At 39.0% G+C, this 25883-nt stretch overlaps 1 protein-coding gene across 1 annotated transcript in view; it reads right to left on the bottom strand.

Annotated features, from left to right (window-relative positions):
* Positions 1-25883, bottom strand: part of LOC126248497 (gamma-aminobutyric acid type B receptor subunit 1) — a 117130-nt gene that overhangs the window by 52620 nt on the left and 38627 nt on the right. Inside the window, exons 7-13 of the mRNA XM_049949534.1 lie at positions 23605-23753; positions 17922-18051; positions 14987-15114; positions 7580-7721; positions 7304-7454; positions 4769-5009; positions 3933-4137 (exon numbers count right to left, since the gene is read on the bottom strand). Coding sequence (XP_049805491.1) covers positions 3933-4137; positions 4769-5009; positions 7304-7454; positions 7580-7721; positions 14987-15114; positions 17922-18051; positions 23605-23753 — 1146 coding nt within the window. The remainder of the gene's footprint in view (positions 1-3932; positions 4138-4768; positions 5010-7303; positions 7455-7579; positions 7722-14986; positions 15115-17921; positions 18052-23604; positions 23754-25883) is intronic.

Genomic DNA, 25883 nt, shown 5'->3' with positions numbered 1-25883 from the left:
GCCGAGTAGAAGGCTTAAACCAGAGGCTCAGACGATTCTGTGAAGATCTGGGGTGCAAATTTCTCGACCTCAGCTATCGGGTGGAGAAATGTAGGGTCCCCCTGAATAGGTCAGGCGTGCAGGAAGCGGCTACTACAAGGGTAGCGGAGTACGTGTGGAGTGCACATGTGGGTTTTTTAAGTTAGAGAATTCCCTCCCTAGGCCCAACAAGACGCCTCCTGAGACGCGGCAAGGTAGTAGGCAAAATGCAACAGGGAATAACAATATTAATCTGCTAATAGTAAACTGCAGGAGTGTCTATAGAAAGATCCCAGAACTGATCTCATTAATAAACGGTCACAATGCCCACATAGCACTAGGGACAGAAAGTTGGCTGAAACCAGACGTAAACAGTAATGAAATCCTAAACTCAGATTGGAATGCATACCGCAGAAACAGGCTGGACAGTGAAGGGGGAGGCGTGTTTATAGCGATAAGAAGTGCAATATTATCGAAGGAAATTGACGGAGATCCGAAATGTGAAATAATTTGGGTGAAGGTCACGGTTAAAGCAGGCTCAGACATGGTAATTGGATGTCTCTATAGGCCCCGAGGCTCAGCAGCTGTTGTGGCTGAGCACCTGAAGGATAATTTGGAAAATATTTCGAGTAGATTTCCCCACCATGTTATAGTTCTGGGTGGAGATTTTAATTTGCCGGATATAGACTGGGAGACTCAAACGTTCATAACGGGTGGCAGGGACGAAGAATCCAGTGAAATTTTTTAAAGTGCTTTACCTGAAAACTACCTTGAGCAGTTAAACAGAGAACCGACTCATGGCGATAACAGATTAGACCTTCTGGTGAAAAACAGACCCGAACTATTTGAAACAGTTAACGCAGAACAGGGAATCAGCAACCATAAAGCGGTTACTGCATCGATGATTTCAGCCGTAAATAGAAATATTAAAAAAGGTAGGAAGACTTTTCTGTTTAGCAAAAGTGACAAAAAGCAGATTTCAGAGTACCTGAAGGCTCAACACAAAAGTTTTGTCTCTAGTACAGATAGTGTTGAGGATCAGTGGACAAAGTTCAAAACCATCGTACAATATGTGTTAGATGAGTATGTGCCAAGTAAGATCGTAAGAGATGGAAAGGAGCCACCGTGGTACAACAACCGAGTTAGAAAACTGCTGCGGAAACAAAGGGAACTTCACAGCAAACATAAACATAGCCAAAGCCTTGCAGACAAACAAAAATTACGCGAAGCGAAATGTAGTGTGAGGAGGGCTATGCGAGGGGCGTTCAATGAATTCGAAAGTAAAGTTCTATGTACTGACTTGGAAGAAAATCCTAAGAAATTTTGGTCTTATGTCAAAGCGGTAGGTGGATCAAAACAAAATGTCCAGACACTCTGTGACCAAAATGGTACTGAAACAGAGGATGACAGACTAAAGGCCGAAATACTAAATGTCTTTTTCCAAAGCTGTTTCACAAAGGGAGACTGCACTGTAGTTCCTTCTCTAGATTGTCGCACAGATGACAAAATGGTAGATATCGAAACAGATGACAGAGGGATAGAAAAACAATTAAAATTGCTCAAAAGAGGAAAGGCCACTAGACATGATGGGATACCAGTTCAATTTTACACAGAGTACACAAAGGAACTTGCCCCTCTTCTTCTAGCGATGTACTGTAGGTCTCTTGAAGAGTGTAGCATTCCAAAAGATTGGAAAAGGGCACAGGTCATCCATGTTTTCAAGAAGAGACATCAAACACATGTGCAGAACTATAGACCTGTATCTCTAACGTCGATCAGTTGTAGAATTTTGGAACACGTATTATGTTCGAGTATAATGACTTTTCTGGAGACTATAAATCTACTCTGTAGGAATCAGCATGGGTTTTGAAAAAGACGATTGTGTGAAACCCAGCTCGCGCTATTCGTCCAGGAGACTCAGAGGGTCATAGACACGGATTCACAGGTAGATGCCGTGTTTCTTGACTTCCGCAAGGCATTTGATACAGTTCCCCACAGTTGTTTAATGAACAAAGTAAGAGCATATGGACTATCAGACCAATTGTGTGATTGGATTGAAGAGTTCCTAGATAACAGAACGCAGCATGTCATTCTCAATGGAGAAAAGTCTTCCGAAGTAAGAGTGATTTCAGGTGAGCCGCAGGGGAGTGTTGTAGGACCGTTGTTATTCACAATATACATAAATGATCTTTTGGATGACATCAGAAGTTCACTGAGCCTTTTTGTGGATGATGCTGTGGTATATCGAGAGGTTGTAACAATGTAAAATTGTACTGAAATGCAGGAGGATCTGCAGCGAATTGACGCATGGTGCAGGGAATGGCAATTGAATCTCAATGTAAACAAGTGTAATGTGCTGCGAATACATAGAAAGAAAGATCCCTTATCATTTAGCTACAATATAGCAGGTCAGCAACTGGAAGCAGTTAATGCCATAAATTATCTGGGAGTACGCATTAGGAGTGATTTCAAATGGAATGATCATATAAAGTTGATCGTCGGTAAAGCACATGCCAGACTGAGATTCATTGGAAGAATCCTAAGGAAATGCAATCCGAAAACAAAGGAAGTAGGTTACAGTACACTTGTTTGCCCACTGCTTGAATACTGCTCAGCAGTGTTGGATGTGTACCAGATAGGGTTGATAGAAGAGAGAGAGATCCAACAGAGAGCAGCGCACTTCGTTACAGGATCATTTAGTAATCGTGAAAGCGTTACGGAGATGATAGATAAACTCCAGTGGAAGACTCTGCAGAAGAGACGCTCAGTAGCTCGGTACGGGCTTTTGTTGAAGTTTCGAGAACATACCTTCACCGAAGAGTCAAGCAGTATATTGCTCCCTCCTACGTATATCTCGCGAAGAGACCATGAGGATAAAATCAGAGAGATTAGAGCCCACACAGAGGCATACCGACAATCCTTCTTTCCACGAACAATGCGAGCCTGGAATAGAAGGGAGAACCGATAGAGGCGCTCAAGGTACCCTCCGCCACACACCGTCAGGTGGCTTGCTGAGTATGGATGTAGATGTAGATACAGCTTACAGATGCACTTCAAGTAGCCAGAGGCAGGAGATGGTACTGCTCATATGTGACTCAACTGCGCATGCGCAAAAGCCTGCTGGCAACTGCTCAAATGAACACAATGTTAACCATTGTGACGTCACTCCCATCGGGAGCAGTTTGTTGTTATGTAGTATTGCATAGTCTTCATCCAAAAACCTTTGACACATTTTGCTGTAAACAGATGCTTGTGTGTATACTGTGTTTTGTTGCTGTAAATGGGGCATTTTTTTTTTTTTTTTTTTTTTGCAACTTAAGTTTTCTTTATTTTTTTCCCTGTTTATGTTTTATTGCTGCAGTATTATATTGCAGTAACAGGCTAAAGTAAAATTCTTTGTTAGAGTATCAGTTCTTATGAGTAAAAACTACAGAAATTTAAAAAAATTCCCATGTTTTCCCCAGTTTTCTCCCAGATGAAAAACTTCCTGGGTTTTTCCCAAATTTTCTGGTTGTCCTGGAGCATATACACCCTGCACTGAGCAAGTTTGGGACATCATAATATGATATGTGCATGTCCTAGACGGAGCTGTGTTCACTCTACATTAGTTTTGCATGACAGTTAAGCTGTCATGAATCAATGAGGCTCCTCAATGTTTCTGATGTCTCGTGAAATTCATGCTATAATCCACTGCCACTGACATCAGGGTAAATTATGGGTGCTATTAGCTACTAGTCTCTGGTAAAGTGTGTATTAATTTGCTTGCTCAAGAATGTCAGCAAAATAAATTTAACAATGACTTTTTTATGTAAGAGTTGTATTAATCTAGGTTAGCGCAGCTTATTGCAGGTATTTCCCTCTCAGTACAACACATGAAATTATAATTTAACAAGACATAGCTGACAGCAACTCACCAAGCCAAATGTTGTTATTTTCACTCTCACAGTGTTCTAATTCAGGTCTAATTTTGACATCATCCTCAGTTGAAACAGGATCTTCCAATGGAAAAACCTCAATTCGTCTCTGAAGGGGATCGTATATTTGCCACGTGAGTAACAACACCACATCAACAAGTAGAAATCCAGTTACCATGAGGTACAGTTTCCACGGTTCAACTTTCTACCACAGAAAAAAAGAAAACATACTTAAAACATTTTAGCTAATAATTTGAAGAAACTGAAATTTTTAACTGCATTAAAATTTTATTAATCAAACTAAACTAGTGCATAGATTAAAGCCCATTTTCTTTCCATTTGTCATTTTGTGTGTGTTTAACCTGGATTTTTTTACTCAGGTTTCAAGCTAATTACTTTTTTTAATACAAAACAACAGGCAAACGTTTTATACAGAGGAACAACCAAACCATGAGTAACTGATTGCATAATTTAAAAAATTACGAAAGTGTGTGTTAAAAAAGAAATGACATTGTTCATTAGATATCCTGTTCTCCACTAACGCTTACTTTTGCACATGTGATGTAAAGTTTACAAATACAAATACAAAGCATTGCTTTAGATAAAGCAGAGCCTGACAATGAATCCATGAAAAAGAATGTGTTAGGTCCCAATTCTGACATCTTGACTAACAGTAGAGTGCAAAACTGCACACAGATGGCACAATTGTTTAATTTCTGAATATATTTTATGAGCATTTCTATAAACAGCACAAAGTACAGGTTCATCATACATTGTTCTAGAACAACAGGTTCACCATACATTGTTCTATAACAACAAGCTGTCACAAAACATACCTTAATATCAGTCTTTGCTTTTGTAGTAAGACGATGGACTCTCCACACTTTACTAAACATGGCACCATAAGCAAGTGTAAATCCTGTGCAAAGCAGCCAAGCACGAGCCTGGCAAATTACTGGGTATACATTAGGACTCACAAACTGTCCATCTAGGCCTAGCAAGAAAACTGACCACAGGCAAGCACAGACACCAACCAGCATAATTGTGTTACACACCGGATGCGATGACTGAATGACCCTGTAGAGAGAAAATTCAGTATCAAGTCTAGTGAACTTCAACACCGTGACAGTATTTGAACTATACCTCTGCAATTATGACAGAGCTCACATTTCATCTTCCTTTTCACCATTCTCAGGCCATATTCCTCAAGTATAATCTATACTTCCTTTTTCATTGTCACTCATAGCTGAAACAGCAACTAAGCAACTGAAAAATGTTTATTAGAGAAGCATGTCCACAAAATGTAGGGCAGTGAGTGAGAAAGAGGGTAGTAGAGAGGGAGGGGGGGGGGGGGGGAGGTACTTGGAGGTAGTGCTATTGCTGTACATGATCCAGTAAAGTACACTTTTCCTCTAACTATATCCCGCACCCTCAGGAATGAAATCAAAGAAAAGAAGTTTAAGGAATAGTCACATGAAAATGGGTCAGCATACAGACCTGAGGGTCCCCACAAGTTCAAAAATCTTTTACTCACAACAGATACAGTACTGAAATATGTGTAAGGTGGTCAGCATCATAACAACTTGCTTACACGTTTGAATTCATTGAATGTTTGAATGTGAGCATAGCTGCCAACCTTGAGAAGATGATCTCAGTAATCACCCAGCAAATGGCAGATGTGGATGGGGGTACACCCTCTCCATACTCACCAGAAAATTTTAAAAATTAGAAATCTCATTTAGGTCTTTAAACATTTTATTTCAGACATTTTCCAACCCTAAATAAAGAAGATATGTTTATTTGATCACTTATTTATTTTTGCATTCACTCTGAAATTAATCCAAATTATCATTCTGAACTAAGAAAAGTTCATTTGCCACAATGTCACTCAGGCTTCCAATGAATGTGATGGTAGAATCTGCAGTTTATGATTCTCCTGTCACATCCTAGTTTACTGTCAACTGCTGCCTCCTACATACATTCATTTCTGCCTCATAGAAAGCTTTTTGCCATCCTTTCATATAGCAGGAGGCCACATAACTTGCTGACAACAACAGATCAGGTGACTTCTTGTCATTACTGTTGTTGCAATATTTGGAAATGAGGGACTTAACTTTTTTTAAATCTATGTCACTGGTCCTGGTGAAAGGTAAGGAAGCATCTTTTTTGCACAGAGTAATATTTCTGTTTGTTATTTTGATAACCAGGACTCCTGAAATTCCAAGGGCACTCCTTTGCCTCACAGAGAGTGACAAATTCATAAATTTTGCTTCTTGCCACTCCATTTCATAAAGGAACAATCATAAAGATGATACACAAACACTACAAACAGAGCAAAAACAAACACTGGTGCTGCATATTGGCATTTAGTGGTAGCAGCCCAGGAAAAGTGTACCTTTATGTGTACCTACACAGCTGAGGAACACTGGTTCTGTGTTGCCAAGATGTTCACAACGTGTTGCAAACACTGGTTCTGTGTTGCCAAGATGTTCACAACGTGTTGCAAACATTGGTAGTCCAGTACTAGCCACAAACAATGCTGCAGAATGTGTTTCAAATTCAGTGTAAAGGTGCCTCTGGTAAGGTGTGGTGGCAAAATCATTCGTAGATAGGTTTACTGTGTACTCGGGAAATCATTACCATCTACAAGACATTTTAGTGGCATATTATTAGTGAAATGTATGTAGTACCTTTTATAATTTTTTAAAACACCAAACTGTGCAATGTCTATTACCATAATTTTCAGTAACTTCTCGTGACTCCGAAATTAAGGTGATGAATCCATAACAATTAGTGACAATCCTTAATAGTTGGCAGCCATGTGGGAGTGACGATCGTGATAAGAGTACACATTTCTGTTGGCATACTACTACTCTGCTATGGAATAAGTGTTAATTACGAGAAATGAATGACTGCTTCATTGATTAACAGCAAAACCTAGTGAACATGTCTGAAACAAAATCAGCTAATACTAATATTTGGCAGGTCAAAACTTGGTCTGGCTTGCCACTTCCTGACTAGTCACTATTTATGGTCACAAAATAGTTAAAATGGAGAAATCAATCAAAAAGAAGTCTACACTGAAAATCAACAGATAAATTTATTGCAAAAGCCAGTAACAGTAACATTTTAGCAGCAACAGGCATTACTATCTTTTTTGGGACTATAAGAGAAACAGTTATATATCTGGATTAGATAATTATAAATTTTTAGAGTACACTCACTCACTCTCACTCTCACTCAAAATTTATAATTATCTAATCTAGACATCAGCATTAGCCACACTAAAACCAGCAATACATATAAAATGATAGAGGCATAACAATAATTATGGTTATGAAATATGTAGAAATCATGGTGCATTAACTGACCTCCTATGGCGATACCAAACATTAAACACAATTAGAGCAATCGCTGCCATGATGCCCACACATGATATTGTCCACATGCATATAAAAAGGGGCAAAGAAACTGTACGGAGAACCCTTCGAACTATTGTACGATCCTGTGGAACTTTCCCACCTGCAATAAAAATATAAGTGTTAATAAATAAAAAGTTTGATGCACATGTACCGACACACGCATGCACACACCAATGACAAAAGACATGAGAGAAAAATAGTGAAGCCAGTATCTGCATATCTTACCTATCCAACGCTCTTTGTTCAGCCAAGTCAAATTATCACTCTGTGTGTCATAGTAGCCCAACTTTACATAGTTCCCATCAATCACCTGTTCTATTTGTGTCAGAGCAATTCTGTCACCTTGAGAGCTGAATGCAACAATACCCTGAAAGAGGATAAAATGCCAGTATCTCCATAATTAAAAGTCAAGGTGAACAACAAAGATAAAAATCACGCAAATACTACCCAAAACTACTACACATAATTATCAACATACAACTGAGTATGATAAAAGTCACAATATAAAAAATTGTATGATTCATTATTTAAGTACTTGACTTTTTTGTTGTAAACAGTGAATTGGACGTTCATAAAACACAAACACAGTATTTTACTGTAAAGGAGTCAGAGACCCTTCTATTTATTTATTTATTTTCTCTCCAAATAACAGTCAGTTTTTGGACATTGTGATAGAGTTAGTGGACACAGACAAAACTTAAGTTCACATATATATAAATTCAGACATTGACATAAAGAATAATGATAAGAAATCATTGGTTTTATGGCTATGAACACAGCTTTGTAAAGAGAAATTACAACTTTAAATCTTCTACTGAATAACAGCTTTTCTTTATTAATAAATGCTTTGGTTTATTCTTGAATATATTTAAATTAGCTATCTTGATATCAGATGGTAGTCTCTGTTGATCTATTGTGCATAAGGAACAGTGACCAGTCAAATATTTACCAAGGAAAATTGCCAAACAGCCATATGTTTTGAAAAGTTATTTTATTCAATCAACCAGTTTCAGCATCTGAATAATGTCATCTTCAAACCCCTATGCACTCCATGCACAGACAATCATACATGTCAATATTATCAAAAGGATAGTTGCTACTCTCCATATAGCGATCCTGAGTCGCAGATAGACACAACAAAATGGCTGTCACAAAATAAGTTATCGGCCAACAAGGCCTCTGTCAAAAATGGATAAAACACACACACACACACATATATATATATATATATATATATATATATATATATATATATATATATATATATATATATATATATATATATGCGCAACTCACACATACATACACATACATGACCACAGTCTCTGGCAGCTGACACAAACACATACATGAGCACAGTGTCTGGTAGCTGAAGCCAGCTGCCAGACTGTGGTCACCTGTGTGTGTGTGTGTGTGTGTGTGTGTGTGTGTGTGTGTATTTCTGGCAAAGGCCTTGTTGGCCGTAAGTTTTGTGACAGTCTTTTTGTTGTGCCTATCTGTGACTCAGCATCTTTGCTATATGGTGAGTAGCAACTATCCTTTTCATAATATTATTACATTACAGCCTGGATTTTCCATTGTTTGAGATATATCAGTACTTGCATAAATGGAGCCCTCAATATCTGGAGTCCATGAATTTTTTTTAGGAGTGTTTACTTCATAGACTTGAGTTGTGGCCATCTTTGAAATAAATGCTCCTTCAAACGAATTCACGAAATCGAGATGCTGAGGGCTCCATTCATGAAAGTATTGATATGTCTGATTGCCTATACATGGAGTGCATAGAGGAATGAAGATGGCATTATTGAGCTGCTGAAATAACATCTCAAAACATACGGCTGATGGTGATTTTCCTTGATATACAGATGGTAGTATGTTGTAAAAAAAAACTTGTTCCTATTGTATGTGGGCTATGGTCCACAGGCTCTTTTCTTTTACTTGCAATTATGTGAAAGTCTTCCCATTCCCATGTATTGTAGTTATGTACATTACTGTTTATTATATTATGTTCTGGAATTAGTTTCACAAACATGAATGTCTGCAGTATGTGCATAGAGAATACAGTAAGCATTTTATGTTTTCTGAAACTTTCTCTACAAGGATCTCTCTTGTTTACCTTAGCTACCACTCTTACTGCTCTTTTTGTAGTCTAAAAATCCTGCCTGTATAGACTGCTGGTGCCCCACTCCATATCTTAGTATGATACGGAAGATATGAATGTACCAATTTGAAACATATTTGTCTTAAGCTATCATGGCCCAGGAAGGCTTAGACCTGTTTCAGCTGATACACATTTGTATTCATTTTCTTATAAATATGATCTACATGCTCTTTCCATGACAGGTGATCATCACCGATAATAGATAAAAATTTGTGTTTTTTGTGCAGCTTAGTGTCAATGGAGGTATAAATTGAGTACTATTTATGTTCTGATTATAGCTCAGCATGAACTGCATTGTCACTGTCTTCTCTTTCTTTACAAGTAGCTATTTACAGTAAGGTAGACAGATAGAAAACTGTAATAGATTTCACTACAATTGGCAGCAGTTGGCATATCATTGCCCCAACTGACAAAAGATTTGTCATTGGCACAGCTTAAAACCTTGCAATTTTGGGGTCCAATTACATCATTAACATGAAAGGTACAGAAAAGGCCCTATTATACTTCCTTGAGGCACAGCACATTGAAGTATTCTGTAGGTTGATTTAGATGTTACCAACTGTTCATTCCTTTTGTAAGTTAGCTTGACACGCTGTTTCTTGTCTTTAAAATAGGCAGTAAGTAGTTATAAGGCTACTCTTCTCATTCCTTATTCTTCCAAATTATGCAATAGAATTGTATGATTCACAGTATGCAAAGCTTTACACATATCCAGAAAAGTGCGTTACCTTGTCTCCTTTATCCAGCTTGTTTAATATTTTGTATTTAGAAATTGCTACTGCTGTTTTAGTAGATCTTTCTCTTCTAAAACCATGTTGTAGATTGCTGAATAGACTGTGTTTAATGAAATATGCCTCTAACTGATTTAATATTACTTTCTCTAAAGTTCCAAAGTTAATGATATTGGCCTTTAGTTTTTTGTGTCAATTTTCATTCCCTTCTTACACAACGGTAGAATTTCAGTGACTCATGTGGTCAGGGAATTCTCCAAGGCAGAGGGAGCCATTTATTAGGTGTGTCAGATGATACACTAATTATCCTCTGCATTCATTTAGCAGATAAGGTGAAATTTCTTCCCAGCTGCAAGACATTTTAGCTTGAAGTTTTGAAACGAGTGCTGAGGAGGTCCCTCTCAGTAATGCCATGGGTGAAAAAAGATTGACTAGTGTTTCTAACATTAAAATTGGGGGTCAATCATGTTCTCCATTTGTGCCAATTGTAATAAACTTTCGTATGAATGTCTCACAAGATTTATTATAATTAAATTTTCTTTTATACATAAAGATATCACTTTTAGTTATGTCTGCATTCCCTATACCAATTTCCATAGTAAGGGCTCTGTGGTCGGATATGTGGTTTTCTAAGGTAGTTCTGTTTCCATTCTCCTTTTGTTATGTTTGTAAGGATGTGGTCAATGCATGTCTGTATACCTACAGTAATTCTTGTAGGTTCAGAGTTTATATGGTTACAACTATAACACTGTAGTAGGTCAACACAATACAAATAATTAAAGCTATTATTTAATGAGTCTATGTTGATGTCTCCAACAAACAACACTTTTTGTACAATGATGTCTTCTCCAATGAGTCCTCCAGGCAAAAAAATTTTCAGTGTTGTTTCCAGATGACCTAATCAGGCCACTGTCCCCTACTTTTAAATCTTTTGCTGTAACCTCAAGTACCATTTTGGTACTCAGATCATAAATCCCTTTGACTGTTTCACATGCTATATCACTTCTACTCCAAATGCCCACCCTACCACATTTGAGTGTCTTTCTAAGAACAGGTTTATGCGTTTGTAATTATTTAGCCTGTACCCATATGCTTCCTCTTCCTTGCAACCCAATTCACTCACTATGAAGAAATGTGGTTTAGTTTCATTAAGAGATATGCTCAAGAGTTCTATTCACTATTACTGAATACTCTGGTATTTAAGCGTCCAGGCTGCTCTACAGAAAGGATCCCTATTACCTTTGTGTTTGAAGATTTTGTTTAAGTCATCTTTTTCTGCAATACTTCTGCGTATCTTGTCATGTGAAAAATTTTTTGCCTTCAAAAGTTAGATGCTGAAACAGGCATCCAGTTGGATTATACCGACAGGTATCAACCTTTACACTTTCTTCATTTATTTACTGCTGCTGAAAGTACCTGTAATTTGTAGGAATCAAGGAGTATCCCACACAATCCAAACTGTCAGCTGTTAAGTCTGCCGACATTGAAACAAGACATGAATCCTTGATGGATTGGGCTGTAATAACAGTGTGACTAAAGAGAATGTCATACACAATATGGGAAACTTACAGTTCACCTAATTTTTAACATTTTTCTATGGCAAAACATCTCAAATGCTTTGATTTGCCTCTTTCCTAGTTTTTTTCACAGACCATGATTCACTTCCATACAATGCTCTGCTTTAAATGCACATTTTCAGAATATTCTTCCTCAAATTAAGGCTGATGCTTGATAGTAGTAGACATATTTTGGCCAGGAATATCATCTATGCCTGTACTAGCCTGCTTTTTATATCTTCCCAGCTTCATCTGCCATGTGTTATTTTGTTTCCCAGGTAGCGGAATTCCCTCACTTTTTCTACTTCATAGTCATTAATTTTGATTTTAAATTTATTGCTAATCTCATTTCTACTACTTATTATTACTTTTGTCCTTCTTTGGTTTATTCTCAATCCACAGTGTGTGTGCTCATTAGTATATTCAGTCCAGATCTGATAAATGATGTGTGGCACTCATTTGTCCAACCAGAAGACAAGCAGTCTTTGTAGATGTCCTTATGACTTTCGAATAAATGCATGGGTGGTTTTGTGCATCATATTCATAATGTAACCCACCAATTATTGCTGGATGCCTAACAAACCCAGCTGGTTGTACACAATCCAGCTTTACTTGCTGAGCACCCATTACGGCAGATTTCTTTAGAGCAGTGCTCGATTTGTCACGCATACCTGAATTGGTTTGTGGTCACTGTAATGTATATCTCTGTATACATATTGTAGGCAAAGCTAAAACAACATTTCAAGTTACTGATGGACATGAATGATTCCGGGGCAGCACTGAAAGGTGTTCTCTGCCAGCTGTTCAGAAGACTTACAACTTCTGAAGAGACAAGGCTCTTAACAGTTTGACACTTAGGTGTAGATGGTGGTAAATTTCTATGGCAAATTATGAGCAATAAAATCCTTAAAAATGAGGAACAGTTGGGCAAGCAGTGCGATATCGTTGAGGGGCTCTTGATGCAGACTTCCGTTGGAGGGAACATGCAAAGAACTATTACCCTATTTGATACTATTACCCTATTGAGACAGCTGAGAAGCTGGTGACAAGGGAGTGAGATGATAAGTATCTGTTGCTGACAATTGTAGTGGTTCAACCTTTACCTCTCTCCAGTGATACCCTTACTATGATGGACATATCCACCTAGCAAAGGAGTGTCATGTGCCTCCAGGGTAACCAACAAAGTTCTTCCCTGTGCTAAGCTGAATTCAGTTCCACATGGGTCCTGAGCCCATTTATGTCCCATTGAACCATATTTCTTTCATCATACACTCTTGACATGTTGGTGACACTGGAACATTTGAGGGAGTGGCTGAAGGATTTGTCATTTATTTCAAGCATATATCAAATATGCATACTGTCTGTGGAAAGGGCACCTGATTCTTCAGATAGTACCAGCAACACATGGATGGATGGATTGCTTGACTATCTTTCTTTTGTTTTTCCAATTCCCGGTACTTTTTTTCCTTCAAAGAGGATGTGATTGTCTTTCTATGTGATATGGAATTGCCTGATCACAAGATTTCACATGCTCTGAGGTACTATTTTCTGGCAATTTCTTTAATTCTACAGAAGAAGATGTGATTGTCTTTCTACGTGATATGGAATTGCCTGATCACAAGGTTTCATGTGCTCCGAGGTACTATTTTCTGACAGTTTCTCTAATTGTATGGAAGAGACAATAGACTTTACAAGTCCACCACTGCAAGTTAAGTTTTAGCTGCAAGTGTGTGCCAATTTGAGCTGAGTGAGTTCAAACTGTGTAATCCATCTTCTGCACAGTTGTTTTGGTTACGGGCTGTAATGAAAGTACAAACACACAATTTTAGAGCCTATAAGTTTCCTTGTTCAGAATAAAACACTTTCTTCAAGATATTAATTTCCTGAATGTTCTACTCTTCCATAAATAATGGGCAGTCTCCACTCCAAATAACATGATTCTGAGAGAAGGTTACACATGTTTGTGGTGATGAACAATATCCCAATATTATGTGCAGTTTTGGCACATTTATGCCATGTTGCCTCACCACTGCATGATATGGTAGTATTTCCATAGTACTGACAATGCTACAAAGCATCTCCCTAAATTTGGAGCATAAGGGTCTTACTTTAATATGGAGGAATACAGCCGTTATGGTTTCTGGCAGCACAGGACAGCTAAGTGATAGTGTAAAAATTACAGTTTTATTTTCTACTGCTGTATCAACTTGCAGCTGTTACTGCTGAACAACTGGACAATTTACAATTATGATAAATACAGCCCCTTTGCATCTTTATTACTTTCACAGCACAGCACTGCGGCAGCTTGGAGAAAATTAAATTTTCCAAGAAAAGTTGTCATCTGTTTAAAACACACAAGTTTTAGTTCTATGCCAATGGCCTTGCCATAGCAGTAACATCAGTTTTCATCATATCACTGAAGTTATATGCTGTCAGGCTTAATTAGCACTTGGGTGAGTGACCATCCAGATCTGCCGAATGCTGTTGGCAAGCAGGGTGCACTCAGCCCTTGTGAGGCAAATTGAGAAGCTACTTGATTAAGAAGTAGCAGCTCTGGTCACAAAAACTGACAATGGCCAGGGGAGTGGTGTGCTGACCACGTGCCCCTCTGCATCCACATCCACATCCAGTGATGCCCATCGGCTGAGGATGACACTCATCAGTCAGAAACACTGGACCTTCCAAGGCCTGTTTGAATGAGTTCCAACTTTTAGTTCTACGAAAACTTTGACGTATGTATCACACATTTTCATTTTAAAAAGAGGCACAGTAATTTCAATTTTACCAAAGTATGTGAAGTGAAATTAAGGCTACTAGAAATATATAGCACAGCTGTTCTTATAGACGTAATCAATTCTTGAAAACAGTACCAAGAACATTTCCAACAGATTTCAAAGCTTTATAATTTTTCTGACTTTCCTTAAATACCTACATTCTTAGTTTTCTTAGTTGAGGGGATTCCAGCAAGGACACTGACATTTCCCTTCCTATTCCTTGATGAAACAGGTAATTTGAAAGCTACAGAAATTATCAAGTTTATTATATGCACTCACTTTAATTGTTGAGATTTTTGGAAATGTATATTTACTACAACTGTGTGTATCCAATCTTACAGCTTCTATTGTTATTACTATCATATTGTTTATCTACTATCAAATTATGAAATACATAGGTATTAACTTACAGATACTCCTAAGAACTGTGTGCTGTTGATTGCAGAGTAAATAGCATTTGCTATTTCTTTGTTGGTGTAAGTAAAATTTTTTAGACTCATCCCTTGGCGGCGAAGGCGTTGCATTGTCTTATTGAAAGCTAAGAAAGAAACAGAAAGAAAGAATTTACTTAAACATTAACAACATTAGAGATAATATAAAATTATCTCTTTGATATAAATCACACGCACACACTAACAATAGCTTAAATAAATGCACACAAAAATTATGTAAATATGTGATGAATAATCTACACCTCCACAACTTTTCAGATTGCTAAAAGAAAAGTGTTTAAAGATGTAGAAACAGTCAGTTTTAATTTTTTGCCTATTTATTGAACAAAATGACTTTATATTCAATATAAGAAGTAAAAATTACAAACTTTCAAAATTATGGTGTTCCCATTACTGTTTGCGCACTTACAGTAATTTGTCATAAACAAATGTGCAATTAAGCCATGCTCTGCAATACATAAAGTAATAACAGATGCAAACTAAGTGCCTCAGTAAAACGTAGTGAGGTGAAGGTACTGGTGTGATGACATCATTATGCACAACTGCCAATCTTAACAGTTGGAAAATTCACTTCATTAAGGCAGGTGCAAATTTCCAGAATATGTCATAACTGTATATCAAAAATTGAACAGTGACACTTTTTGCTTAAGAAGTGATCTTCATTGAAAGTTTATTCATAAAGAAGTATCAATAATGTTTGGACAGTACAAATAAAAAGTTTCCATACTTAAGTATTATGAAACATCAGAGAGAAAAAATAAAATAAAATAGCATTTCTACACACGATCAAGCAGATACAACATAATTAAGAAAATTTTGTGAGTGAAAAGTAAAATGTCTTCTCATCAAAACTCTTCTAAAACATAGACGTCTTCCATTTTAGAGATCTAATATAAATACTGATCTCTCGGGGAGAAAACTGTACTTATGCTTTAAGTGGCAATATCATAAAACAAAATGATTAACTTCTGTCTGCTCTTGTAGAACCTCTGTAGACTCACTATCCTTCTATTCTTATCCTACTTCACTGCTTCTCCAACTTAAATGTCAAACAGTCATAGCTATCACAAGCAGCTTCCTTGACTTACAAGATAACTGAAAAGAATACTTATGCATGAATTTCTTAAATAGTTTTACATTCTAATCGTGCTATGATCACCTAATACACAACTGTGATGCTACGTTTCCAAAAGGTGCAGTAATTTCCAGTCAGTGACTGTAGCACCAGCTAAATTTAGTAAGAGAACATTATCTATGCATAGTCCGCCCCCAGTAGCTGAGTAGTCAGCGTGACAGAATGTCAATCCTAAGGGCCCGGGTGCAATTCCCAGGTGGGTCGGAGATTTTCTCCGCTCGCGGACTGGGTGTTGTGTAGTCCTAATCATCGTCATTCATCCCCATCGACGAGCAAGTCACTAAAGTGGCATCAAATTGAAAGACTTGCACCCGGCGAACAGTCTACCCGACGGGAGGCCCTATCCACATGACATTTACATTTATCTATCCATAACAAAGTTGTGCAATTACCTTTCCTCCCCTCTCAAATTCTTTGGGAGATATTTCTTACTCGCAACAAACATGTTTCTTCAAAATATTATATTGCCCTCTAGTTTCAAATCTAAGGTCAGTTTCCTGGAGTTCTTAAATCCTACTTACTTCATCTTCCCTTATAGATCAGTATATATGAAGAACAACATTTTCATCAAATAGCTGACTAGCAGGTTTTCAAATAATTTGCTTACAAATTTTCTGTAGAAGTCAAGCACCTGCTTCTTCCATTTCTGCATACATTATTCGCCACCTGTGCATTTGATTAGTCTTCACCAATGTGTACTTTTTTCAAAATAATGTAAATAAATTTAAAATATGGCATAACCATTGCTGCTGAGAAATAGTTACATATGACAATAAAACGAGAAAGAAAATTTATTCCCAGCATTGTCAAGTAGCGTATTATGGCAAATTTGTAGTGTTCTCCCATGGAAAATCATAATGAATCTCATTACAATGTGCATCCAATCTAAGAAAATATGGAAGATAATAAGGTATCAGATATCAAGTGCAAGAATTTAAAGCTCATGGTGATTTGAATCATTGCTCTCTTACTTTGATGCTACTTGTGGTGCAACAAAAAATAAAGTGTAGTAACTGTGCACTGTGTTTTGGTTACCTTTGTGGACTACTAAATGTTTCTGGGTTACATTTAAAATTACAGCAGATTAGATAATTTAGTGTGGGTTTACCTAAATATACAGTGTAGCACCAATCATGAGTTCATCATTTTCCTGTGCATTTGAAAACACATTGACAGGAAATTCACAAATCATTTGCACTGTCTGGCCTGTTTAAATAAAAGTTATTTTTAATTTTTATCGGGTCTTACATTTCTTCGAGTATTAAAAATGCTGCATTTCCAATTATTTTGACATCAAAAATAAGACAAGAACACCTATGCTATGTCACTCACTATATAATTTTATTTCCACAGGGAATCAATAAAGCATATCTTTGCTCAAAATGCTTCCTTTTAATTCATGGTTTCAGCTGAGATAAGAAGCAAGCATCATGAATTACATGCATGACAGCACAAATGCAGTGAATGCAACACATAACCAAAGAAAGCCATTCCCTTATTTAGGGGATAAAATTGAAATACCTCATTTAGAAAATACTTTACACTGAATGCTTGGAACATTTTCAATGGTGTGGTAACATAAAAAAAAAAAATCACAAAAAATTTGAGCATATATAAGAATTTGTGCACTTATAAAAGGGAAAATAGGGTGACTTGTTCACTACTTTTTATAAGCTGCAATCATGCTCATGAGCTAAAAGCAGATGCGTAATTATTGAAGCTGCTTTTTTTTACTAGTGGAACAAATCAAAGGCTCACCTAGAGCCACAGCCCACACCGCATCATATGCCAGAGGAGCTTCCTGGTAGCCTTCAGGATAGCGCATGTTAGCTATGTCGTAGCGTGAGCTCAAAGCTTCATTAAGCCTCTGGCGGAAGTCTTCTGATGTCTGTGTAAGTCAGCACATTCAATTGTGCTTACACTTTGGAAAATATGGTGTGTGTGTGTGTGTGTGTGTGTGTGTGTGTGTGTGTGTGTGTGAGAGAGAGAGAGAGAGAGAGAGAGAGAGAGAGAGAGAGAGAGAGAGAGGGGGGGGAGTAGGAGGAGAGAGAGAGAGAGAGGGGGGGAGGAGTAGGAGGAGAGAGTAGGAGGGGAGGGAGAGGGTAGGAGGGGAGGGAGAGGGTAGGAAGGGAGGGAGAGAGTAGGAGGGGAGGAGGAGGGGAGGGAGAGGGTAGGAAGGGAGGGAGAGAGTAGGAGGGGAGGAGGAGGGGAGGGAGAGAGTAGGAGGGGAGGAGGAGGGGAGGGAGAGAGTAGGGGGGAGGGAGAGAGATTAGGGGGGAGGGAGAGAGAGAGTAGGGGGGAGGGAGAGAGAGAGTAGGGGGGAGGGAGAGAGAGAGTAGGGGGGAGGGAGAGAGAGAGTAGGGGGGAGGGAGAGAGAGAGTAGGGGGGAGGGAGAGAGAGAGTAGGGGGGAGGGAGAGAGAGAGTAGGGGGGAGGGAGAGAGAGAGTAGGGGGGAGGGAGAGAGAGAGTAGGGGGGAGGGAGAGAGAGAGTAGGGGGGAGGGAGAGAGAGAGTAGGGGGGAGGGAGAGAGAGTAGGGGGGAGGGAGAGAGAGAGTAGGGGGGAGGGAGAGAGAGAGTAGGGGGGAGGGAGAGAGAGAGTAGGGGGGAGGGAGAGAGAGAGTAGGGGGGAGGGAGAGAGAGAGTAGGAGGAGGGGAGGGTGGAGGAGGGGAGGGTGGAGGAGGGGAGGGTGGAGGAGGGGAGGGTGGAGGAGGGGAGGGTGGAGGAGGGGAGGGTGGAGGAGGGGAGGGTGGAGGAGGGGAGGGTGGAGGAGGGGAGGGTGGAGGGGTGGAGGAGGGGAGGGTGGAGGGGTGGAGGAGGGGAGGGTGGAGGAGGGGAGGGTGGAGGAGGGGAGGGTGGAGGAGGGGAGGGTGGAGGAGGGGAGGGTGGAGGAGGGGAGGGTGGAGGAGGGGAGGGTGGAGGAGGGGAGGGTGGAGGAGGGGAGGGTGGAGGAGGGGAGGGTGGAGGAGGGGAGGGTGGAGGGGTGGAGGAGGGGAGGGTGGAGGGGTGGAGGAGGGGAGGGTGGAGGGGTGGAGGAGGGGAGGGTGGAGGAGGGGAGGGTGGAGGAGGGGAGGGTGGAGGAGGGGAGTAGGGGGGAGGGAGGGAGGGAGGGAGGGAGGGAGGGAGGGAGGGAGGGAGGGAGGGAGGGAGGGAAGGAGCGGGAGAGAGAGCGCTGAAGTCCAAGTGCATGAGCTCATTTGATTATGCAGAGTGACCAGTTTCAGTGTTTCAATATAAAAGTAGCTATAACAAAAGTGATAAATCTTTGCATCTGATACACACTTCATACACCACATACTTAGGAAGCATAACATTCTAAACACAAAAAGCAGTTAATGTACAAAGATGGTTGCAGAAAACTTAGTAGTTACTATGTGACCTTACTTATAACTCTGTTATAGCTCCACTAGGAATGGCATCAGTGGTGCAGGTGACATTATCTCAGTATATGTAAAAGGTTACGTCAACCATTAATGACCACATGCAAATGGTTAGTAGGGGTACAGATACAAAATTTAAACAAAGCTATACACTTATCGAAAAACTGTATAACCTCACTTTTTTGTTTCTGACACACACACACACACACACACACACACACACACACACACACACACACACACACACACACAGAGTAGTTATTTGATGTCCACCCAACTCGCACACCATTCTTTCCTGTCCATTCTCATGCCACTCCTGCTTCCAACCTCCTACTGCAAGCTGTTCCAATGTTGCCCCATCAGGAAACAGCACCTCTGACTGCCCCTAATCTCACTCACAAACAGGTGCAAATAATATGGGCTACATGCTGAAAGGCTCTATTGCAAGTGTTCTGCACGTGCAGGAGCTGCTTGGCCATCCTTGCCCACATATGCTCAGGCAGTGCAGTACGGTCACATACTCTGTGGCCCGGCTCTAATACTGCCCCTGCACCAGCTGTTTGCTCATCACTGCCCATCTGTGCCCATGGGCATCTGGCTGCCCCCCAGACAGGCAGGCATGCGAGCTGAAACAGCCTATCCTCCCACATAGCTCAGTGGTTAAGCCACTAGCCCTCCATTTGGGAGGTACGGCACCCTTATCTAATCTGAGTTAGTGCTTTATCTATGATGATCTTGTCATCAATGAGATGTTAAAACTCTAATCTTCTCTCCCCCAGGCCCATGGGTTAAAGGCCTGTGGAAGCCCCTTTCACCCGTCCACCAGCTCCTATTCCAGACTGGTAATTGTAATCTTAAACAACTGACTTGACGATGGATGTATAATCTTTTGGAACACATAATGGGATGGCAAATAAATGTCAATTGTTACAGTATACTGATTTATATTTTCAATTGATATATTTTTTTTATCCCACTGGATCAAGAACCAACCATGAAAGCAGCCACATCATAATACATTTTGTTTCAATCACTGCACAGCGTTCCACACCGATATAACCAGCAAATGATGTACTTGGATGAATGGCTACTGCTAAACTGTTTACTTGTGTCGTTCAAATCCTTCTCCCCTCTCTAATTCAACCCCAACTTTTCAAAATTGCATACGTGACATCATCCACTCCTGTAACCCCCCTCCTCCCTTTTCCATAATCTGTGCCAGCACCTGTCCTCTAAATGCTAACCCCCCCCCCCCCCCCCCCCACTGGCCACCATTCCCACCATACTTCATCCAATTATACTTACACCAGCCCTGATTACCAGCTTTTTTTCTGATCTACACTATCTCCCTATCTGGAACACTTTCCTTACATCTTCCCCTGTTGTCCTCCATCTTCACTGTAGTCTACCTCTCCATAGTTATTTGTTTATCTAGTAATGTTATTCCCAACACTCCTCTAATCCTCTAACCTTCCCTGCACCAGCTACTTTTCACTAATAGGCTTCAACTTTCCCACGTCCCATTTTCTCACGTCCCATTCCACCCTCTCGCAATTTCACGTTCCTTCCATTTCCTCACATTTACTTCATCCTGTGCCACTACTTGCCTCACTTAGGCAGCAGCACCTGGAGACAACTGTGGCTCTCTGTGAGAGAGAAAATATGCACACATTAATTCCATGCAAGATTTTTCAGAATATTGTATGGCACTTTTGTATCCGGATCATATTTTCTGCCCAATGAAGATTATTAAATTTTTTCTTCTTTAAAACATCTTTCCACGCAACTTGTAAATATTGAAAACTGTTAATCACAGAATTCTTTATTAAGCATTAAGCATTTCAAAATTTCACCATCTGACAGACTCTGTGGGATAAAGTGTACAAAGAAATTAACAACAACAAATACATATATATCGTAAGCATGCAAACTAGTGATCGATAAACAGAATTTTCAATTTTTACAATTGATATCATACCTGCATCTGAATCAAACTTTAGTAAAAGGCTTGCAATAGTGAGCACACAGACTGAATACAATACACATCTCATTTCATATAGGCACATTTGAAGAAAACCAGTGCCAAACTGATCTGCACCTTTAATCAAGATATGCATGGATATTTTTTGGTATTTTCACACATCTACTTCAAGTACACTGATAGTGTGCTCCAATATTATCTCCATCTGCTCTTTTTTTAACCTTTATAATTGTAATACTAGCTTCAATTTAATTTCAAGTTGTTGCCAGTTATCTAGGCTTACCTAAATGGTTGTGCTGTAAGCCATTTATTATATGTTTGACTACTGTAATAATACTACATTTCGTCATACTCGTGCAACATTTTAGCTTGTGATGATTGTAAATTTATTCTTTTACAACTTCTACTATATTTTTATTCTGTGATTTAGATCCACTGCAGAACAACAGTTAATTATTGCAAATATGGCTTTTGTTATAATAAGGACTAATGAGTACCTCTGTTACAGCATTCATGATGTTACCCTTTGAAACATATTTCATATTAAATAAATTTGATCTAATGTCAACATATAAGTTTCTTCTCTATAAAAATAACATAAATGTATCTCTGTCAAGTTGTCTACAATGTTATACAATGACATGTAGTTCATCGCTATGTAAAAATTATCCATTGTCAACAAAAGTTTTTCTTTTACAAATAACGTAGGTGTGTTTTAATATATTACATTTTACTGAAGGCATTGTTAGTATAGTGACAACACAGAGAATGGTTGCTTTTTTAAGTTATTTTTTGATTTCATTTCTACGGTGAATGTTACCACCAACCTACTGGCCTTCATTTACTCCTCAGATAGCTTATCCACCACAATCAGTTTAGCTCTGGCTCTCTTCAAATAGGCAACGGCACTGTCAAATAGGCCTATATAAGATGAGATCTGTATTATATTCAGTCTGTGGGCTCACTTTTGCAAACCTTTTACTACAGTTTGATTTAAATGCAAGTAAAAATTGAAAATTCTGTATATCGATCACCAGTTTGCACACTTACATTATGTATGTATTTGTTATTGTTAATTTCTTTGTACATCTTATCTTACAGATTCTGTCCAACAATGAAATTTCAAAATGTCTAATACTTGATACAGAACTGTTCAATCGAGACTTATCCATATTTCCAAGTTAATCCGAATCTGAATGGTTATGTGCCTCCACCATGGATGTACGGCTCCATCAAGTAAGACAACTACATAACAGGATTTCAGAATGCTTAAACTGCAAGTGATGTTCATTCCTTGAGAAATCTATGAATGGTACAAAAATGTGCTCATAAAAAGAAACCAAGAATTCTCTAATACCATATCATAAAAACAGTGTTTTTCAAACTTAAAACAACCAGTTTTAAAATTTTTGAAATTACAGGCTGAAAGTGAGGGCAATTATCGTTTGTTTAAAACCTGTTCAGAGCAAAACCATATTTGTTCAGCGGTATGTAAGCATATTCACTCACACAAAATAACTCGTACAATTTCCAGTGCCAGTTTCATTCTTTTGTATGTTCATTTTGTAGTATGGTGGGACTACTGTTGTTTATGCTTTAGTTTTTCACATGTTGCATCTCCACTTCCACCACAAATACAAAAAATTAAACAAGGTGGAAATGCTAATCACCAGTGGCCTTAGACTTGATTTTAGGTACCAAGCAACTAACTACACACAATACATATGAATTTTGTCACTTTTAAATTTTCCTATTGTTGAAGCTTTACTTTAAGTGTAGAATTCAAGACTACTTGAAGTTAAAATTTCCTCTTTCTTCATTAATTTATCATGTTTGACCATTGTTAATGGTCAATTTCAGTCAGATAAGGTGCAATAGTGAATAAATTATAAATTGTTTGTACTGAGATGGAGATGAATTTCAATTTGGATAATGGTAATACACATCTCATCCCAATCTTCCTGAAGAATATCACTTTCAAAAGAAGCTACAACATCAATTGAAATGACAAACGTTGTAGCATCAACTGAAATGTCAAGAGTCATATCTGCACAGTATTACCAGAAGACAGAATTCTCTTACCATGCCTGAAATTGTGCGCTGATTATTTTGGTTCCACATCAGTGCTTCTGTTGTCAAATGTCCTTCAGCAGCGATTTTCATTTGTTCTTTAGTACATTCTATTTTTTCTTTTTCCAAATTTACTTCAAACCAGTTGTCTTCATACCAACCTGCGATAAAAAAAGATTATTACATCCAATGTGTCAAGAAATTATATTTACTAACTCAAATATACCTGAAAATGTGTGTATATACAACAATGGTAAATGAAGAATAAACAATCTGAAGCAATGGATGCATGAGAAAGTTTTATTTACATATTATGCAGGATATACAGAGCGTTACAAAAAGGTATGGCCAAACTTTCAGGAAACATTCCTCACACACAAAGAAAGAAAATATGGTATGTGGACATGTGTCCGGAAACGCTTACTTTCCATGTTAGAGCTCATTTTATTACTTCTCTTCAAATCGCATTAATCATGGAATGGAAACACACAGCAACAGAACGTACCAGCGTGACTTCAAACACTTTGTTACAGGAAACGTTCAAAATGTCCTCCGTTAGCGAGGATACATGCAGCCACCCTCCGTCGCATGGAATCCCTGATGCGCTGATGCAGCCCTGGAGAATGGCGTATTGTATCACAGCCGCCCTCAATACGAGCACGAAGAGTCTCTACATTTGGTACCGGGGTTGCGTAGACAAGAGCTTTCAAATGCCCCCATAAATGAAAGTCAAGAGGGTTGAGATCAGGAGAGCATGGAGGCCATGGAATTGGTCCACCTCTACAAATCCATCGGTCACCGAATCTGTTGTTGAGAAGCGTATGAACACTTCGACTGAAATGTGCAGGAGCTCCATCGTGCATGAACCACATGTTGTGTCGTACTTGTAAATGCACATGTTCTAGCAGCACAGGTAGAGTATCCCGTATGAAATCATGATAACGTGCTCCATTGAGCGTAGGTGGAAGAACGAAACTAAAATGAGCTCTAACATGGAAATTAAGCGTTTCCGGACACATGTCCACATAACATATTTTCTTTCTTTGTGTGTGAGGAATGTTTCCTGAATGTTTGGCTGTACCTTTTTGTAACACCCTGTATATACTTAAAATAAATGTAATCACAATGTCTTACACCTACAGACAAATTGTATTGACAACGATTTCAGTGTTTAATACAGCTCCCTCTAGTTAAAAAGCACTGCTATTCAGCACTGTTCTGGCATATATACTGATCTGGCATGTACACTAAGGCAGTAGATGTTCACAGCAACTGATTACTCTTTCAGTAAATCGAATATCAGAGTTATAACTATCTCAGTATTTTTATGCTTAGTACACTGTTCCTACTCTGTTCACAGCACAGCAATTTGATTCAGTGACTACTGCTCTATCTGTGCTCCATGCAAATGCAGTGTTTCTATGTAACAACTTTAAATGGTTTTACTTCTCATTTTCCACTAACTTACTTTGTTCTATTAGGTCTTGATTCAGAGCAGAGCTGTTCACGCAACAGACATTTGGGTCTTTGTATGCTTCAGTTTTATGGATAACGCATGTGTCAGCAACTTAATAATTTTACACACAAACATAATTCTCTGATTATTATCTTTTGTTTCCAGTAACTACTCACACAAACGTGTAAGAGATAAGGATGTTACAATAATATTCAGATTTTGCTATAGTAGGAAGGTATGGTAGAATGTAAATAATTTAGGAGCCACTCGTCAAAAAACAGAAGCAATGGGTTGTTGACAGGGACACACAAAAAAGAAAGAAAACTTTCTAGCTTTTGAAGAAAAACCCTTTCTTGGCTAGAGTACAGGTACACACACACACACACACACACACACACACACACAAACACACGCACCCTACCCCAAACACATGCACACGCATTTGTGCCCCTATATAGTGCCGACTGGATGTACAATGCCAGGATTGCAGATCGGAAGGTGGATTAGGATGGTGTGGTGGTTGTGCTGGATGGGATTGGTAAAGGGGTACAGAGGAGGAGGCAGCCTGTTTGTTGGCTAGGAATGCGGGGGGAGGGGTAGCAGTTTTATAGGCTAGGCACACATGTCAGAACCACGTGAAGTGGTGCACAATTAAGGTGATGTGAAGACATGAATTGGGAGAGAGTGATGGGGCAGAGAAAGAGAGACTGCTGGGTGGAGGGTGTGGGGACAATGGGTTAATGGAGATCGAGGCCAGGAGGATTATGAGAGCAAAGGATGTGTTTCAAGGATAACTCCCATCTGCATAGTTCACATCCTTCTCTTCTGTAACCTC

The sequence above is a fragment of the Schistocerca nitens genome, chromosome 3, assembly GCF_023898315.1.
Source record: "Schistocerca nitens isolate TAMUIC-IGC-003100 chromosome 3, iqSchNite1.1, whole genome shotgun sequence".
In the NCBI taxonomy this organism is placed as follows: Eukaryota; Metazoa; Arthropoda; class Insecta; order Orthoptera; family Acrididae; genus Schistocerca; species Schistocerca nitens.
The sequence above is the reverse complement of the archived record's forward strand: the minus strand, read 5'-3'. Positions and strand labels throughout refer to the sequence as shown.